Source organism: Sorex araneus, chromosome 6 (assembly GCF_027595985.1).
Source record: "Sorex araneus isolate mSorAra2 chromosome 6, mSorAra2.pri, whole genome shotgun sequence".
NCBI classification, from domain to species: domain Eukaryota; kingdom Metazoa; phylum Chordata; class Mammalia; order Eulipotyphla; family Soricidae; genus Sorex; species Sorex araneus.
The window spans coordinates 94,158,253-94,176,717 of record NC_073307.1 but is presented as its reverse complement, the minus strand read 5'-3'; the positions used below and the strand labels follow the sequence as shown (position 1 = coordinate 94,176,717).

Here is an 18,465-nt window from a genome sequence, read left to right as displayed (position 1 = left end):
AGAGGTCGGTTCCCCAAATTCTCCGTCTCAGGACACCTAACACTGCTAAATGATTGACTAACTCAAGGAGCTTTCGCATACACAAGCATTTACAACTTTAGAAGTTAAAACAGAAAATTGAGTCCATTCTTGTCAAGTCATTAGCAATAATAACTAAACCACTACATCTTTTTTTTTTTGGGTCACACCCAGAGATGCTCAGGGGTTACTCCTAGTTTTGCACTCAGGAATTACTCCTGGCGGTGCTTGGGGGACCATATGGGATGCCGGGGATTGAACCCGGGTCGGCCGCGTGCAAGGCAAACACCCCACTGTGCTATCACTCCGGCCCCTAAACCACTACATCTCAACACAGAAACATTTTATGGAAAAAAGAAAAGGCAACGGTATTTTCCCCATATTAGGCCCCTTTGCTGGGCTGGAGCGATAGCACAGCGGGTAGGGTGTTTGCTTGCACGCGGCCGACCCGGGTTTGATTCCTCTGCCCCTCTCGGAGAGCCCGGCAAGCACGGCAGAGCCTGGCAAGCTCCCCGTGGCGTATTCGATATGCCAAAAGCAGTCACAACAAGTCTCACCATGGAGACATTACTGGTGCCCGCTCGAGCAAATCGATGAGCAACGGGATGACTGTGCTACAGAGCTAAGCACGTCTGGTGAGAGCTGGGGAGCTAGTGCCATGGGGAGGGCGCTTGCCTGGCATGCGGCTGACCTGGATTTGATAGGTGCTGACTGACACCCCATAGGGTCCCCTGAGCCCTTCCCGGTGTGGTCCAAAAGCAAACAAACAAACTTATGGTGCAGAAACGACCAACATTGCAGTTTTTATTTCTTTGGGGCCTCCCTAGCTGCTTTGCTCAGGGATCTTGGGGGCCACTCCTGGGTCTACGAGACCCATCGGGCAGTCGGGTCTGCGCTGGAGCCGGGGATGGGAGGGGGGGCGGCGCTCGGCCCCTGCAATGCCAGGAACCACCAGGCCCACCGTGGCGGTGCTCAGGGGCCTCAGGGCCACACCGAGGGGGCTGGGGTGTATGTGGTGCTGGGGGTTAAGCCAAGGGCTCATGCATGCGGAGCACGAGGACCTGAGCCCGTGCCAGCTCCCTGTCCCCTTCAAGTTCACATTTCCACAACGTTAAGGGCCAGGATCACAGACCACTACTGGACCCTCTCTGCTTCTGCCCACCACACATGCCCCCCCATAGCTTCTGGAAAGTTCCACGGAATCCTGGCGGGAGGAGGGAGTGGAATAAGCAGTGGCATCATTACTGTCTGAGCAGGGTTATTAAAAGACCGGCCTGGCATGCCCAGTGCTCCTGGCACTATACTCTGAGAATCGCTTGGCAAGGGGCGGAAGTGCCTTCTGCGGAGCCTGACAGAATCGGGGGGGCTCTGTCAGGACACGGGACAGGAGTGATCTCAGGGGGACCCTGGTGGTTTCTCCAACACCCTGAGAGTCTGGGTTTTCGGCCCTAACACCAGCGGCAACCCCAGATGTCCCCTCCGTGGCCCCCACGAGCCCCGGGCTCCATCAGGACCGTCGGGACCGCCGTGTCCTTGACATCAGAAACTCCAGCCCCGGGGGGGAGGGTCTGCTTGGGCGCTGCCCACCTTCTCGGGGGCCAGGGATGCACCCCGGGGAGATCACCTCCCTTTGCTCTGGGGGTGCTTCCTTCCCATGGGGGTCCCGACAGTCTGTGGGCGCAGCCCCCGGGTGCCACCCAGCCCTGGAGGGGGAGCACTGTTCTGGGAGCCGCCTCCTCTGACAGTCTCCGCTCCCCAGGCTGTGCGGCCTCCGCACCCTGCAGCCCTACGCCGAGAGGATCCCCGTGGTGGCCACCGCCGGCATCACTGTCAACTTCACGTCGCAGATCTCACTCACGGGCCCCGGCGTGCAGGTGTACTACGGCCTGTACAACCAGTCGGACCGTGAGTCTGCGGGGGCGCGCGGGCACCCGGGCCCGAGCCCCCGACACCGGGAGTCTGGACAGAGACGCAAATGTGATGTGTGTGTGCACGAGATATGTTGTTATGTATATGACGTATGTGTATGACGTGTGATGCAAGAGAGTGTATGATGTGTGTGATGTGTATGATATATGTGTATGATGTGAACATGGGTATGAGTGTGTGATATATGTATGATATATGTGATGTGGGAGTGTATATGTGCGATATGAGTGTGTATGTATGTATATAATGTGTGAGTGTCTGATGTATGTGTGTGATGTGTGCATGTGTGTGAAAATGTGAGTACGGGTGTGAGAGCTCCTGTGTGTGTGAGTGCTTATGTGTGTGCCAGTGTGTATGAGTGTGTCTGTATGTATACGTGAGTATATGGACATTTGTGTGTAGGGATATGTGAATGTGACTGTGTGTGTGAATGCATGAGCATGCATGAATATGTGTGTGCATAATGTGTGAATGTGTGCATGTGAGTGTGTGTGTGTGTGTATATATGTGTGAGCATGTGCGGGCTGTCCCCTGTGTGGGAGGGTTGCAGACACGCGCGAGTGCATGTGTGCATGTCCGAGCGCGGGCGCCCGCGGGCGCATGCGCGTGTCCCGGGGCAGGGCCTCAGGCGCTCTCTCCCGCAGCCTGCCCCGGGGAGTTCCTGTGCTCGGTGAACGGGCTCTGCGTGCCCGCCTGTGACGGGGTCAAGGACTGCCCCAACGGCCTGGACGAGAGGAACTGTGGTGAGCCACGCCCCCTTCGTGCCCGCCGCCGCGTGCCCGCACCCCCGAGGTGGGAAGGAGAGGGTCTCGGTCTCCCCGGACCCCGTGTAGGCAGGAGCAGGGGACCGGAAGGGGGCGTCAGGGTCCGTGGACTCCCCTTCCCTCCACGGGGTCCCACAGGGGCGCGGCCAGCTCTCGTGGAATGATGCTGCGGTGCCCAGCTCTGGCAGAGAGCTCCCTTCCTGGTGGTCCCCAAACAGGGCTCCCCCAGACCCCAGCTCCCGGCACCCAGCCTGGTGGCTCTGGCATCCCCACGCCCCATTTTGCTGATCCTTGGGCTCTGGGGGCGAGAGGCGGGCGAGTCTGGGCGCTGTGGCAGGGAGGTGCCTCGAGTCTGGAGCAGCCGGGTGGGTGACCCTGAGCCAGGCACCGCCTTGCTGCTTCCTCCCGAGAAGTGGGCCGTCTCCCGGGGCTGCCGTGAACCCCCCTGAAAGGTAGCCGAGGAAGACCGGGTGCCGAGCCCTGTAGGGGCCGCTGTCCCGGAATCACACCCACGGCCCCCCTGTGTGCCCGCAGTCTGCAGAGCCACCTTCCAGTGCCAGGAGGACAGCACGTGCATCTCGCTGGCCAGGGTCTGCGACCAGCAGCCGGACTGCCTCAACGGGAGCGACGAGGAGCAGTGCCAGGAGGGTGAGGGGCGGGCGGGCAGGAGGGTGAGCAGCTGGGGGCTCCGCAGGATGCCAGGCGCTGACACAGCACGGCGGCCAGGCCCCTCGGCGTGATTCTCAGCCATGGCCTCTGCTGGCCAGAGACTCCCCAGCTTGTGTTTGTCCATTCTTCATCCATCCACGCGCCCATCTGTTCACCCACTCCTCCACCCATTCATGCTTGTGGCTGTCTCTCCAAAAGCCGTCATTCATCCATCTGGCCGTCATTCCACCCACCTGTCCATCATCCCGTCTATCCATCCGCTCATCCACCCATCAATCTGTCCCGTCTTTCCATCCATCTATCCACCCATCTGTCCACCCATCACCTTTTTACCCATGCACTGATTCATCCACCCATCTATCCATCATCCATTCATCAATTCCTCCATATTTCCATCCATCTACCCACCCATCTATCCACCTATCTATCCATCTTTTCACCCATCCACTGATTAATCCACCCACCCATCATCCATTCATCCATCCATCATTATCCATCTATCCATCCATCATCCATTTATCCATCCATCCATCATCCATCTATCCATCCATCCATCATCCATCTATCCATCCATCCATCATCTATTCATCCATCCATCATCTATTCATCCATCCATCCATCATCCACCCATCTACCCATCCATCCATCCATCCATCCATCCATCCATCCATCCATCTATCCATCCACCCATCCATCCATTGATCCATCATCCATCTACCCATCCATCCATCCATCCACCCGATCATCCATCCCTCCAACCCCCCGCTGACCTGTTCAGTCACTATATCCCCACCCTCTGAGCTCTCAATCACCCTGGTGACTGGTTTCCCAAATTGTCTGCCTGGTGTTAATTTTCCACCCTCTCTCCGTGATCCACCGATCCGAAGTGTGTGCACATACTACTGAGTCTCGCTAACTTCTGATCTGTCCCCAGCCCTCACGTCCGGTCATTTGTCCAGCCTTCTAACCATTCTGCTGGACCACTGGCCCACCCACCACTTGTTGGCCTGCCCGATCTCCCCGCTCTGCTTGTTTTCTCCCTCCCTCTCTCCATCCAAGTGGCCGGGCAGACAGCACTGCACACTCCGGGGGACATGAGGGAGACTGAGGAAGGGGGGAGAAAGGTCCTGAAGATGGGGTCCTGTCCGTGGGGCCCCTGTGGTGGTGGGAAGGTGGAGCCCGGGAGGATACGGGTGGGAAGTTCCCCAGAGAGGGAACTTTAGCTGGGCCTTGGAGCGGAGTCAGGTCAAGTTTAAACGGCAGAGCAGGGGCCTGAGCAATAGCTCAGCAGGTAGGATGCCTGCCTTGCACGCGGCCAACCCGGGTCCGAGCCCAGGCATCCCATATGGTCCCCTAAGGCCCGCCAGGAGGGACCCCTGAGCGCAGAGCCAGGAGTCAGCTCTGAGAAGCACTAGATGTGGCCCACAAACCAAACCATGAAACAGTGACTAGCTGAGGTGGCTTAGGGCGGGGGGCAGCCACGTTGGGGGGGGGGGCCTGGAGCACTGCCTGGCTAAATCCGAGAGCACAGGCACCACCCGGCCCTGGAAGCCTCGTCCGACAGCGGCGGTGCCGTTCTGCTTCCGTGTTCGGCCCCTGCCTGAGAGGGGAGGCAGCCTTCCTTCCTCAGAGCAGGGGGGAGGCTGGGAGGGTCACGCCTCTCTCTGGGAGACCGAGGGGACCTCGGGGACCCTTCAGGCTGATCAGGGATCACCGTGTGCGCACCCCCATCACTGCCTGGCCTCACGAACCAGCCTCCTCTTTCCTGGGGCTCGGGGACTTGGGGACCCAGCCTCTGCCCTGTCCCCCCTCTCTGCCTCAGGGGTGCCCTGCGGCACCTTCACCTTCCAGTGTGAGGACCGGAGCTGCGTGAGGAAACCCAACCCGCAGTGTGACGGGCAGGTGGACTGTAGGGACGGCTCGGACGAGCAGGACTGCGGTGAGCCGGGCAGGGGTTTGGGGGGGAGGTGGGCGTCCTGGGTGGGTGTCCCTGGGGCCCCCACAGGAAGCTCCAGTCCATCTCGTCCTGTCCATCCCCGGCCTCCCTTTTCCTCACAGACTGTGGCCTCCAGGGTCCCTCGGGCCGCATCGTGGGCGGGGCCGCGTCCTCCGAGGGCGAGTGGCCGTGGCAGGCCAGCCTCCAGGTCCGCGGCCGGCACATCTGCGGGGGCGCCCTCATCCATGACCGCTGGGTGATCACAGCTGCCCACTGCTTCCAAGAAGACAGGTGAGCGGGCGCCAGCAGCGGGCCACGCTCGATGGGGGAGGGAACGAGAAAAGGGGGGCCCAGTGTGTCTGGGGTCTGAGCCCGGCGGGGAGGCGGGGTGTCCCCACCAGGACTGCTATGTGGGGCTCAGTCGCGGCTCCTCTGAGACCCAGCTCCACCTCTCTGCGCCCGATCTCGGGTCCCTTTGCTGGGTCAGTGATCTGTTCGTTCATTCATCCATTCATCCATTCATTCACTCGTTGGTCCTTTGGAGATGTTTCCCCGCTAGTGCCAGAGCAGACTCTGGCAGGAACAACAACTGCCCGGCCTGGTGGAAGGCCTTGACCCACGCCTCCAAGTGTGGCTGTAACTCTGTGTGTGTGTGTGTGTGTGTGTGTGTGCTCAGAGAAATTTCCGGAGGAGACCTCGCACCCCCATTTATATAACGCTTCCCGGGGGCGGGGCCCGTGACCACGCCCCCGCCGCGCTCAGCCAATCACCTGGGCTCGGCCCCGCCCCTCCCTCCGTCCCCGGCCGAATCGCCTCCGAGTCTCCGCCCAAGGCTGGAGCCCTCGGGGCTGGCCGCTGCCCCCTTTCCCCTCGCGACCCTCCGCCCGGCGCGCCTGGACGTGCCCACTGCCCAGCTAACACTGCTGGGTGCCCCGACAGGCTCCCTTTGGCACCCGACGCCCCGCTGCCTGGGCGCCCGTTCGGGCACTGCCACCCCGCACCGGGCCTGGCACCCGGGGCGTGGCGGGGCCGCAGCCCACCCTTCCGGGCCCACGGGGTCGGGGGTAGAGGCTGACTCGGCGCGGGGGCCCGGCACCGCTGGGCACACAGTCTGGTCGGTCGAGCTCTGCCCAGCGGGTCTGGGGTGCCCATTGCGCGCGCGGGAAGGCGCCGACCCCAGGGCAGCGGGGCCGGTGGCCGGGAGGGGGGCCCGGGCGCTGAGCCCCCCGCCCGCCCGCCCTCCAGCATGGCCTCGCCGGCGCTGTGGACCGTGTTCCTGGGCAAGGTGTGGCAGAACTCGCGCTGGCCGGGCGAGGTGTCCTTCAAGGTGCGCCGCCTGCTGCTGCACCCCTACCACGAGGAGGACAGCCACGACTACGACGTGGCGCTGCTGCAGCTCGACCACCCCGTGGTGCGCTCGGCCACCGTGCGCCCCGTCTGCCTGCCCGCGCGCTCCCACTTCTTCGAGCCGGGCCTGCACTGCTGGATCACGGGTTGGGGCGCCCAGCGCGAGGGCGGTGAGGCCACACCCGGGGGGGGGGCAGGGGGTCAGATCCGTCCCTGAGAGACCCGTACCTGCCTGGAGAGCTGGAGGGGAGGGAGGGGGCTGGAGGGAGGCCGTCCAGTGAGTCTTATCTTGGGCACGCCTGCTTGGTCACCTGCTTGGTGACCCCAGGTGGGGTGGCCCATCTCACGAGCCGGGAAACTGGGGTTCAGAGCCCCTGAGTGCCTCAAGGCCCCACCCCGTTGCTCATCGATTTGCTCGAGCGGGCACCAGTAACGTCTCCATACTGAGACTTGCTGTTACTGTTTTTGGCATATCGAATACGCCACGGGGAGCTTGCCAGGCTCTGCCGTGCGGGCAGGATACTCTCGGTAGCTTGCCGGGCTCTCCGAGAGGGACAGAGGAATCGAACCCGGGTCTGCCGCGTGCAAGGCAAACGCCCTGCCCGCTGTGCTATGGCTCCAGCCCCGCCTCCCCGTCATCCCCTATAAGCCAGACCCCAAGAAGAATCCAGAAGGATCCAGATTCGGATCCAGGAGGCGGCGGGGCAGAAGGGGCCCCTGAGCAACCAGCAGACCCGTGGGGACAGGCGGGGGCTCCCCTGCCCCCCCCCGACTCTGCTCACCTCTGCCTTCTGCCCCCACCCCGCCGGGCAGGCCCCACCAGCAACGGGCTGCAGAAGGCAGACGTGGAGCTGGTGCCCCAGGACCTGTGCAGCGAGGCCTACCGCTACCAGGTGACGCCCCGCATGCTGTGTGCCGGCTACCGCAAGGGCCACAAGGACGCCTGCCAGGTACGCCGGGGCGCTGTGCCCAGTTCACAGATGAGGAAGCTGAGGCCCCGTCCCCGGGGTGATGGGAGCGGCCTCACCCCCGGCTGAGGCCACCTTCTCTCGCCCCGGCCCAGGGAGACTCCGGGGGCCCGCTGGTGTGCAAGGAGCAGAGTGGCCGCTGGTTCCTGGCGGGGCTGGTCAGCTGGGGCCTGGGCTGCGGCCGCCCCAACTACTTCGGCGTCTACACGCGCATCACCGGGGTCATCGGCTGGATCCAGCAGGTGCTGACCTGAGGAGCTGGGCCACGCCACCTCTCGGACTCTCACAGCCCGGGGCGCCCCCTGGCGGCAGGGAGCAAGTATTGGGGGGCGGGGTGCCGGGCTTTTGCGGGGCTGGAGGTGCCCCGCCCCCCCCCCCCCCCCGCGCCCTCCCCGTGGAGGTTCGGGGCAGGGGAGCGGTCAGCCTGCACCCCCATTCTCCCCCCCACTTCCCCCCTGCTGACTGTGGGGGGCCGGGGAGGCGGTCACAGCGACACCGCGGCTCCGTGTCCTGGGGGGCAGCAGAGACGCCCCACCGCAGGCTGCTGGGGCGGCATCTGCTCCGGGTTCCAGGCCGCGGGGCGGGGGCCGGCAGGAGGGGCGGGGCGGGGCGGGCACAGCCAGGCCGGCCAGCTGCCACCGTAAGCCAAAGGGCCGGTGCCTGGGTCCCCCTCCCCCAGCGGCGGGCGCGGCTGTCAGTGGAATAAAGCCTTGGACCAGGCCCTCGCCGCGTCTGACTGGGGCCCCGAGACCCACCCCACGGGGCCACGGTGAGGGCTGCCTTCTGGAACTTTCCAAGGAGGCTGAGCTGGGGGGAGGCAGGCTCTGGTGACACAGGGGAGCGTGTGGGGAGCCCCCATGTCCCCTGTCGGCCGCAGGCTGGGGCAGGGACCGCGGGGGACTCCAACAGAGAGGAGAGGGTGCTCCTGGTCCCCGACCCCCGCAGGGTAGCCCTGCAGACTCAGCGCTGAGGTGCTCTGGGAGTGTGCCACCAGAGATGCCAGGGAAGGCTGCCTGGAGGAGGTGACGTGCCCAGGGACTCGAGGGTGGGGGAAGAGCATGTGCGAGAGCACCGAGTCCCCAAGGAACCTGGCGTCTTGGGGACCGGGGACGCCCGGGACACAAAGCGCTTGCCGCAAGCGCGAGGTCACGCGCCCAAGCCCTGGGGCCACCGTGTATGCTCAGATGGGGACAGTCCAGCTGTTGGGCACCCAGGAGAGGGCAGGACGGCTCCGGAGCTGAGCTGCCCAGGGGGCCCTGGGAGGTGCTGGGACTCGGGCCGAGTCCGTGGGCGCGGGGGCGGGGCCTGCTCAGGGCGGAGCTGCCCCGAGGGCTTCAGCGGATGGGGGGGGCGGGGAGTGACCCAGAGGCCCCGCCCAGGGAACCTGGGGAGGGACGAGCCTGGCCAGGTAACGTCCAGTTGGGCCTTCGCGAGAAGATGTCCAGGAGGCAGGGGGCGCTGGGGGGGCCTGAGGCCGCCGGAGACCCCGGGAGTGGGGGAGGCGGAGACGCCGCAGGGGGCGGGGCAGCGGAGGGGCGTGGCCCAGCGGGCGGGCAGAACCGGTGCTCAGGGCCTGGGGCCCCTTCCCGCTCCAAGCCCGGGGCCGGCGCAGCCACGGAGACGCGGTTCTGCTCAGTCTTTGCGGCTGTCGCTGTCTGGGGGCCCTGGGGTGGGGCCCGGGCGCGGGTCAGCGGCTCCTGCAGGCCCCGCCGAGGTGGGCGTGCCGGGTGGGCGGGGCGCAGGGGCGCAGGGTGGAGGCTAGAGCGTTGGCCCCAGGACGGGGGTGGAAGGTGGCCCACCGGGCAGACCAGGCAGGAAGGGGACATGGCGGGGGGTTGCCGGGCCGGGGCAGAGGCCCCCACAGGTGCCCAGAAAACAAGCGGAAGGAGGGGGCGTGGCAGGTGCTGGGCCTCAGCAGACACCGGGCCCAAGCACTCCCTTCCCGGAGGGGAAACTGAGGCCGGGAGAGGACAAGTGCTGGCCAACGTGCCCTGAGCAGGTCCACGGCCCGAGGGGCCTGGTGCCCCTTGAGTCTGGCCACCAGCCGCAGGCCCACTTCTGGCACCCACCGGAGCCGACGGGTGCCCGCGCGGGGTGGCCCCGAGAAAGAACGGGAGGCGGCGGGGGAGGGGCTGTTTCTTCGGGTTTTATTACACTGGGGTGGGGATCTGGACACAGCTGGGGAGCCAGCGCCCACCGGGGGCGCCGTAACGCAGCAGGGGCCCTGGCCCCGGGCAGAGGGAGGGGCGTCCCCTTCTCTCATAAGTTCCTGAGTGACCCCAGTCCTTGAGCCCGTCTTCACCCCCCGTCCCTGGGGCTAAGGGACGCCCCCTCCCGAACCTGCTTCTCTCCGCAGCCTCACGACAGCCCTGCCAGGTAGGTGTGGGAAGCGCCGGCCCATTTCACAGGTGGGGGGACAGCGGCTGGGCCGGGGGGAACGCGTCTGCCATGCAGCCAGGGGTGGGGACAGAGGGGCCCCAAGAGACACAGCTGGCAGCTGGGCAGAGTCACATGTGGGCCACCGGCGGGCGGCCCTGCCTGGGTTCTGAGGCCCACGACGGGCCCCACGCGGCCCCCAGAGGCAGGTGCAGACAGAGGAGGGGGGGTGCGGGAGGGGCCCAGCCCATGATACAAAAATAAAGGATTTCAGATCGGAACCCCAAGTCCCTGGAGGTGATCGGGGGCCTCACATCCGGGTGCCTCTGGCTTGTAACAGCTAGAAGACAAGAGAGGGAGGGGGCGGGGCGGGGGCGGGGTGTGGGTGGTCAGAGCACCAGGAGGGAAATGAGGGGGGGCGGTGAGGAGGGGGGAGATGCGGGTGGGGGGGGCAAGAGGAGATTGAAATGGAGGGAGGGAGGGGGAGAGGGAGAGAGAGAGAGGCAGGTGAGTCACTGGTCCCTGGGAGCACAGAGGCGGGCTGAGGCCCAGAGGACGGAGATCAGAGCCGAGGAGGGGGGGAGCAGGCGGGGCCCCCCCACGCCCACCCGGGAGGCCAAGCCCCGCCAGAGCTCGAGCCGGGAGAGGCAAGTCGGCTGTCCCGGGAGCTGGCCTGGCCCCGGTTCCAGCTACAGGTGACTGGCTCAGAGAGGGGCAGCGATGGGCCCCAGGCCACAGAGCAGGCTGAGAAGATTGCGGGGGGGGGGGGGGACAGCCCGGCTGGACCTTCCTCTGCCCGCCCCCCCCCCCACCTCACTCTGGCCCGGGAGCTGGCAGTGACCGCCTCCAGGTAGACAGGGAGCACCGGAGAGTGGCCGGTGCTCCCCCCCTGCCCAGATACGAGAGGAGATGGCCGAGCGGTCAGTCCCCTGCGCTCCTGGGGGTGGGGGAGAGATGCCACCCCTCACTCTCCCCCACCAAGAGCACCAAGGCTGAGAAACCGAGGGGGGGGAGCGGAGGCCAGCTGCCGGCCGGCGCCGGGCTCCGGGGTGGGGGGGCTCAGGGGCGGGGACCCGAGCTGGCCCCCTCCTGGCTTCCGCCCTCCCTCCAGCTCCGCCAAGCTACGAACCAGGGGTGGCAGCTCGGGGGGCGGGCGAGGGGCCGCGCAGAAGCCCTCAGTGCGCGCGTGGCCTCGGGTCTGCGAGGGGGCACACGGGGACCTGCAAGGAGGAAAGGTGAGCGCCAGGCGGCCTCACAGGGGCCAGGCGGGCACCGAGCAGGGCCGCCCGCCCCTCTCCTCCCCGGGCCTGGGGCCAGGAGGGGCGAGCGGGGGGGCGGGGGGCGGAGGAGGAGGAGGCGGCGGCGGCAGGCAGGACACTTGGGGAGGTGGGGGGGCCGGGGCGCCCGGGTGGAGGGCGTGGGGGGCGGGGCCCGGGGCGGCCCCAGGATGGAGGCGCGAGCAGGCGGCCAGGAAACCCGGGCAGGGGCAGAGAGGAAGGAGGCAGGGTGCAGATGAGATCCAGGAGGAAGAAGAGGTGCATGAAGATGGAGCAGGACCTCCCGCGGGGAGCGGAGGAGGAGGAGGCGGTGGGAGGGAGGAAAGGTTAGCGGGATCCTGAGATGACCGGGCTGCGGAGAGAGCGAGAGAGGGAGAGGGGCGATGGTTATGCAGGTGAGGCGCCAGGCGGGGGGCCCGCCCCCCTGCAGCGCCCGGCCCCCCCAGGCTCGGCCGCGCGGGAGGCTCCGGCTGTCACGAGCAATCATTCTCCTGGGGGCTGGGCTGCACCTTTCTCCTGGGGCTCTGCCTCCACCTGCACCCGCGCCACCTCCACCTCCTCCTCCTCCTCCTCCTGCGGCTGCTCCTCCAGCGGCTGCTCGGTGCTCTGTGAACCGCCGGACCCAGGGAAGAAAGAGCCACAGCTAACGGGCCCGCTGGGGCCGCGCCCCCGGCCCCCCAGGAGCAGGGGCGGGATCTGGGGCAAGCCACGGGAGGGGCGGGGGTGCGCCCTGCTGCTGGCACTCTGCGTCCTGATTCTGACGGGCGTGGGTGGGGACGCTGGGGCCCTGTAGGGCGCCTACGGTGGCCTCCTGCGGGGAAGGCTGGGCCGGAGAGGTGGCCAGGGAGGCCCAGCGCAGCACCCCGGGATCTGGGGGGCCAGGAACTAGCTCTGGACCCCCAGATCCTGCAGCAGGCACCGAAGGTTCACTCTGTCCCGGGGTCAAGCGGGGCCTGCTGCAAGCACTCAAGACGGGCAGGGTGGGCAGGGAAAGTCACAGAACAGACACGCGGACACGACAGAGAAGCAAAGGCCAGGGCAGCTGGAGGCTACCAGACCAGGCCCTGCCCCTGCCAGGCCCCTCCCACGGGCGGGGCTGCCAGGCCCCGCCCTGACAGGCCCTTCCCATGGGGTGGAGACTGCCTTAAGTGGGTGGGCTGGAGGCTACCAGGCCCCGCCCCCGACAGGCCCCTCCCACAGGGCGGAGACTGACTTAAGTGGGTGGGCTGGAGGCGGCCAGGCCCCGCCCCTGACAGGCCCCTCCCACGGGGCGGAGACTGCCTTAAGTGGGTGGGCTGGAGGCTGCCAGGCCCCTCCCATGGGCGGAGGCTGCCAGGCCCCGCCCCCAAAGTCCCTCCCACGGGGCGGAGGCTGCCTTAAGTGGGCGGGTTGGAGGCTGCCAGGCCCCGCCCCCTACAGGCCCCTCCCACGGGCGGAGGCTGTCAGGCCCCGCCCCCAAAAGGCCCTCCCACAGGCGGAGGCTGCCTTAAGGTGGGCGGGACAGGACACAGTGACAGACCCCACCAGGCCCTTGGCCCCCATTGCTGCAGAGAGCCTGACAAGAAGCAGGACCTAGAAGCGGGAGGGGACAGGATTCCCTGAGTTGGCCTCTCTGCCCTGACCCCTTCCTGGAGAATGAACTGATGCCTCGGGCCCAGCGAGGGCGGGGCACTGCCCGCCAAGGAGGGGATGGGTCCAAAGTGACCACTCCCAGACCCCCGTGCCACGCAGCGCCCCGCCCACAGCAGCCGTCCCCTCATCACAGCGCTCCCCACCTGGGCCTTGGTCAGTTGCGTGGGCGGACAGGACAGGCGGCATGGGATGGATGGCGTGGGTGGGGACAGGGCTGCGAGGGCCGCTGGAGGGGAGGGAGCAGCGGGAGGAGGGTGCGGGGAGGGGGGTCAGGAAGGCCGGGGAGGGGGGCGGCTGGGGCCTCACCTTGGTCTTGCGGCTGGACTCGGAGCTGGGGCCGTGCGGGGCGCTGTACAGCTCCTTGGACACCACGCACAGGAACTCGGCCTGGTCCTCACTGCCGTAGTTGTAGGACGAGCCGATGTTCACCAGCTGCGGGGACAGGCGGGGCGTGGAGGCGGGCGCAGACCAGCCCGTGCTGACAGCCTCACGGGCTCCCCCTCCCTCCCCTCCCCGCTGGCCGGGCCAGGCCTGACCCCAGCGGGAGGGGGCAGGATCACCGCTGCCTCCCCCGCTGCCCCAGACCCAGCCTCTGGCCCAAACACCGGGGCTGCCCTCTGCCCTGGGAGGGAGGCTGGCCACGCGGCTCGCTCTCAGGCCAGAGAGCGCAGACCAGTGGCCGCCACCTGCCCTCTCCGCCTGCTGGAGCCTCAGGAGTGGACCGGGCAGCCCGGAAGCGCCACTCAAGGGTCCGGATCCGGGTGCCGGGTCCTCGCGGGGCTTCTGTGGACTCAAACTCTCCTGCCCCTGCGGGACCCAGGCACGCCGCCCCCTGAGCCTAGGCCAGCCCAGGCGAGGAAACTGAGGCCAGGCCAGGTGCTGGACCGGCTCAGGGTCTGTGCACGAGGCCACACGGCTGGCTCCACGGCACCCCCCCCCGCCCCCCGCAGTCTCACTTGGTCTCAACCAGGGGTGCTGGGCGGGTGACTGTGTCACCGCGGCTCCTGCCACACGCCTCCTGCTGCACCCCAGAGCGGGACGGAGGGAGGGCGCGTGAGGGCGGGTCCGGGGAGCCCGGGGGAGCCCGGTTGGGGGCGTCCGGTCACCTGCGCGCCCCCGGCGTCCCGGCTCCCCATCCCAGGGCGGCGTGCATCCTGCGAGAGAGAGGGGAGGCGCGGCGCCCACCTGCTCGAAGCGCCAGCCGTCAGACATGGTGGACACCATCTGCGTGAGCTCCTCCTCCTGGCACTGCAGCACCCGGTACACGTGCTTGGGCGGCACCTGTGGGCGGAGGGGCTGCGTTCTGGGCGCCTGGACAGGCTCCGCCATCCTCCCACCGCCTCCCCTTCCCTGGGGGGCACGGGGAGGGGGGGGCGCAGTGGGGCCCGGAGCTGCACGCCCACGCCTGCAACGTCACCAAACCAGAGTCCGGGGATCGGCCCAGCGAGAGTCGGGGGCCAGGAGGGCTCAGAGGCCGGAGCACGTGTAGGGCCGAGTCCCAGCCTGGCAGCCCCCCGGGCCCCCCCAGCACCGTGAGCCCCCAGAAGCTCCATGTCACCTGCTGGCCCCACCCGCACTGTCCAGTCCACTCTGGGCACTGCCGAGTGTCCCTGGGCCTCCTGAGCCCCCCGCCCCGAGAGAGCGGGGGAGCCAGGACAGGAGGGCGGGTGAGAACTGGGGGCCGCTCTGGGGCCCCGCTCTGGTCAGACCCTCTGGGCCCCTCCCACGCCCGCCCCCATCAGAGGGTCCGCCTGGCCAAACCCACGGCCAGCTGTAACCCGGCCCCCTCTGCCTGTGAGGGAGAGAAGGGGGGACGGCTGGGAGCCCCTGGCCCAGAAGAGGGCCCCGAGGCGCAGAGAGGGTGAGCAGGGCTGAGGGTCCCAGGACCAGGGGTCAAGGCAGGGGTGAGCCGCCCGCACCGCCCCGAGGGAACACGCCTCTGCCCGCCCACTGGGCCCTTCCCTCCTCGGCGCCCACCTGGGTCACGGTGTAGTCCTTCTCCTCCAGGCGGTCCTTGATGAGGCGGATCAGCGGGCCGATGTTGTAGAACTCGGCCTCCTCCAGCACCCCTGGGCGACAGAGTCCGTCACGCCACGCCCACTGTCCCCTCCAGGCCCACCCTGCTGCTAGCTTGGGGGGCTACTCCAGCCACGGCCAGGCACAAGCCTAGGGCCCCATCCCGGGTCCATTCCTGCTGCCACGGGCCAGTTGAAGACCCCCTTGGGGGGCCATCAGTTCTCAGCATTAGAAGCACATGCTGGGCTGGCGCGAGAGCACAGCGGGGAGGGCGTTTGCCTTGCACGCGCTGACCCGGGTTCGATTCCCAGCATCCCATAGGGTCCCCTGAGCACCGCCAGGAGTGATTCCTGAGTGCAGAGCCAGGAGTAACCCCTGGTGCATTGCCGGTGTGACCCAGAAAGCAAAAAAAAAAAGAAAAGAAAAGAAAAGAAAAATCGCGTACTTTTGGCACCCTGCGGCAAACGCGCAGGAGCTGAGGCTGGGGCAGCCTCTCACCCACGCCGGCAAGCTGAGGCCCCCAACCAGGCCCCCCGACCCAGGGCTGCGACAGGGCCCTCCCGGGCTGCCGCCCCGCCCACAGGCTGGCAAAGCCCTGCAAGTTTCCATGGCCGAGCCGGGGACAGGGGACACAGCCACGACTGTCCCCGCACCCTCGGGAGAACAGAAATTCAGTGGCTGAGCAGAACAGCCCCCGGGGCCCCGTCCTTGCCCCGGGCTCAAAGTCTGGGCACTGTCCCCCAGTGCCCCGCAGGGGCCCCCCTGAACGCTGTCCCTTGGCCTCAGAGACGGGCGCTGCCCTCCCGGGCCCTGCCGCAGGCAGCAGGCAGGGCTGGGGGACACGACCCTTGTAAGACGTGAACAGAGGGGGGTGCCACGGGGGTCCCCAGTCCCGCCTTCCCCGAGGGGGCCCCCTGAGCCCCGGCTGCTGACAGTGTCGGTAAACAGGTGTGGGCTGTGACGCAGCGCCAGGCGCCTGCGCGCCCCTGGGACCGTCTCGGGCCTGGCCTGCGCCCTGGAGCCGGGCTCCCAGGGGGCGAGATCGGGGCGGGCGGGGGGGGGGCACAGAGGGGACGGGGACAAGCCCTGATCCCACTGCGGGGCCTCAGGGAGCCTCCGGGCCCCTGTAGAGCTGGAGGGGCTCAGGACGGGGAGCACTGGGCGGTGTGAGCCCCGCAGGGGCTGAGGATCGGGGGTCCGCGCATCTGCTCCCCACGGCCCGCCACCTCCTCCCTCAGTGGGCGTCGGAGACGAGACAGGACCCAGCAGGGCCTGGGGCCCCCGGAGCCACCCCCGTGGCCCCAGCAGCCGCGGCCACCCTCTGCGGGGTCCTGCAGCCCGCGCCCCGCCGGGGAGCCGGGGCCCCTCCCGGCCGCCCCCTCCCACACTGGCCCGGCGCTGCCCAGGCTGCGGGGTTCAGGCTGCGGGGTTCGCCCGCCGCACCTACGGCTGATGCCAGTTTCCCTGCAGCGGCGTCTACGCCATAGCCCGGCCCCTCCCAGGCGGGGCCCCACCGTGCACAGGGGGTGCGGGAGGAACCTCCCTGCCCCCCTCTGCCCCGCGCCCGGTCACCGCGCCCGGTCACCGCAGCTGCCTGGCAAAGCCCTGAGGCTGCAGGAGGGAAGCAGGAAGCCGCCCCCTATGGCTCCGAGTGGGGGCTCTGGGCTCCGCGCCCCCCCCCCCCCCCCCGCAATAGGTCCTGGCAGGCCGCGGGCCCCGCCCCCCGCCCCCGCGCACACCCCTGCCCCCCAACCCGGCCGGCGGACACACCCTCTTCGGCCATGTCCTTGTCCAGCACCAGCTTGCCGTGCCGCAGGAAGTTCAGGATGGGCCCGAAGTAGGTGGGGTCGCGGTCGATGAGGTAGGCCCCGGTCTCGTCCTGCGGGAGCGGGAGACAGAGTGAGGCCCCGTCACCCCCTCGCTTCCCGCCGGGGCAAGGAAGCCGCAGGCTGCCCCAAAACCAAGGAGGCTCCATGGAACAAAGGCACTGGGGCCGGGAGCACGATGCCGGGGTGAGAGAGCCCGGGCGCCCCACCTCGGTCCCAGGGGCCCCGAGAATCACCAGGGGAAGCCCTGGTGTCTGCCCTGCACCACGGTCACGGGGCAACACCCCCTCCCCGGTCCGGGCACTGATCACCCCTAGACCTGCAACCCCCGACTCAGGGGGATGACCCTCCGGGCCCCTCCAATGAAAAGGCTCTGGTTAGACAACGCCCGGGTCCAAATCCTGCCTCTTCTGATGACATGGGGTAGGGGGGGGGGACAATGTTTGGGTCTCCCCAAGTCCCGATCGTCCCCCAACACAGCCAGGAGGCGACTGGCAGGGAATGTCCCTCTCAGAGGCTGCACCCCAGAAGTGGGTCCTGGGGTCTCCGCTGGCGGCGCCGGGGGGCTTTCTGGGGATGTTTACAAGTTTCCGGAGGCGCAGGTAGCCCGGGAGGGGAGGGGACCGGCCCAAGGTCACAGCACCGGGGAGTCGCGGCAAAGGGGAGCCAGGGAGGTCACCTCCAGGCCAGCCCCCCACGGGTGACAGGCGGGGAGGTGGCGCGGAGATGGGGAGCCAGGGGTCTGAGCCAAGGTCACGGCAAGCAGCCTGCCAGACGTCCGGGAGCCCAGAAACTGCGCCCGCGGGGCGAGCACTGCGCCCTGAGGAGGCGGGAGTCCCGGGACGTCTCACCCAGGTCCCCGCGCCCCTCCGCCGCCCACCCCGCGGAGAGAGGGGAGAGGGGGACTCTGCACCCCCTTGCGTGGGGAGAAGGGGCCTCTGCGCCCCTTTCCCTAGGTCTTTTGGGGAGGGAGGGAGGCGCTCGCTGCAGCCCCCCGAGGAGGGAGGGGTCCGCGGTGCGGCGCGCGGCCAGGATGGGCGCCCCGGGGAGCGCCCCAGGACGCCCCCCCCCCCCTCCTCCCGGCCCGGGCCCGGCGTGCTCCCGTTGCCACGGCGATGGGCACATCCTCCGTCCCGGCCACTTCCTCCTCCCCGCGGCGGGCGGCCCCTCTGCCCGCCTCCGTCTCGGGGCAAATCCAGCGCCCGCGACCCCTGGGCCCCGGGCGGGAGCAGCCGGACAGTCCGGCGGGCGCGGGGCCAGCGGAGCCCGCCCGGGGCCCCGGCCGCCCACCCCGCGGGCCTCACCCGGTCCGACTGCAGCTCTTCCCCCTGGCACAGGCGGCTGAGGAAGGACTTCTGCTCGCGGCACAGCGTCTGCCGGGTGGTCAGGAACACCGTGCCCCCCACGTTGAGCCGCACCCACTTGCCCCAGCCGCCCGCGGCGCGGCCCCCCGTCCCCGCCGGCGGCGCTGCCTCCCCGGCCTCCATCCTCATCGCTCGCCGCCGCGACTGCATCCCCCGGGCGCGCCGGCTGCAGGCGGGCGGGGCCCGCGCGCGGGGGCTGCCGGGAGTTGTAGTCCGCCCCGTCGCGCGCCCGCCGCTCCCCAGCGCTCCAGCTGCAGGCAAGCCGGGCCCTCGCGCGGGGGCTGCCGGGAGTTGTAGTTCGCCCCGTCGCGCGCCCGCAGCTCCCCAGCGCTCCAGCTTCAGG

The 18,465-nt window shown here is 68.4% G+C and overlaps 2 protein-coding genes across 6 annotated transcripts in view; one reads left to right on the top strand and one right to left on the bottom strand.

Annotated features, from left to right (window-relative positions):
* Positions 1 to 8,170, top strand: part of TMPRSS6 (transmembrane serine protease 6) — a 34,386-nt gene extending 26,216 nt beyond the window's left edge. Inside the window, exons 11-18 of the mRNA XM_055141135.1 lie at positions 1,778 to 1,923; positions 2,592 to 2,690; positions 3,246 to 3,359; positions 5,203 to 5,319; positions 5,439 to 5,607; positions 6,562 to 6,833; positions 7,477 to 7,613; positions 7,727 to 8,170. Of these exons, the coding sequence (XP_054997110.1) occupies positions 1,778 to 1,923; positions 2,592 to 2,690; positions 3,246 to 3,359; positions 5,203 to 5,319; positions 5,439 to 5,607; positions 6,562 to 6,833; positions 7,477 to 7,613; positions 7,727 to 7,885 (1,213 nt within the window). The 3' untranslated portion in view covers positions 7,886 to 8,170. The remainder of the gene's footprint in view (positions 1 to 1,777; positions 1,924 to 2,591; positions 2,691 to 3,245; positions 3,360 to 5,202; positions 5,320 to 5,438; positions 5,608 to 6,561; positions 6,834 to 7,476; positions 7,614 to 7,726) is intronic.
* Positions 8,171 to 9,764: 1,594 nt separating this feature from the next.
* On the bottom strand, positions 9,765 to 18,297 carry KCTD17 (potassium channel tetramerization domain containing 17). Of its 5 annotated transcripts, XM_055143366.1 has the most exons (9): positions 18,063 to 18,290; positions 16,703 to 16,811; positions 14,894 to 14,985; positions 14,102 to 14,197; positions 13,223 to 13,348; positions 11,794 to 11,890; positions 11,565 to 11,636; positions 11,137 to 11,227; positions 9,765 to 10,347 (listed from the first exon to the last, which is right to left on the bottom strand). In XM_055143366.1, the coding sequence occupies exons 1-9, from the start codon at positions 18,270 to 18,272 to the stop codon at positions 10,278 to 10,280; spliced, it is 963 nt and encodes a 320-aa protein (XP_054999341.1). In that variant the 5' UTR covers positions 18,273 to 18,290; the 3' UTR covers positions 9,765 to 10,277. The 5 variants fall into 5 exon arrangements, with proteins under 5 accessions (XP_054999341.1, XP_054999342.1, XP_054999343.1 ...); XM_055143367.1 differs by lacking the exon at positions 11,565 to 11,636; XM_055143368.1 differs by lacking the exons at positions 11,565 to 11,636; positions 11,794 to 11,890 and having other exon boundaries at positions 18,063 to 18,284.
* Between the last annotated feature and the right edge of the window lie 168 nt (positions 18,298 to 18,465).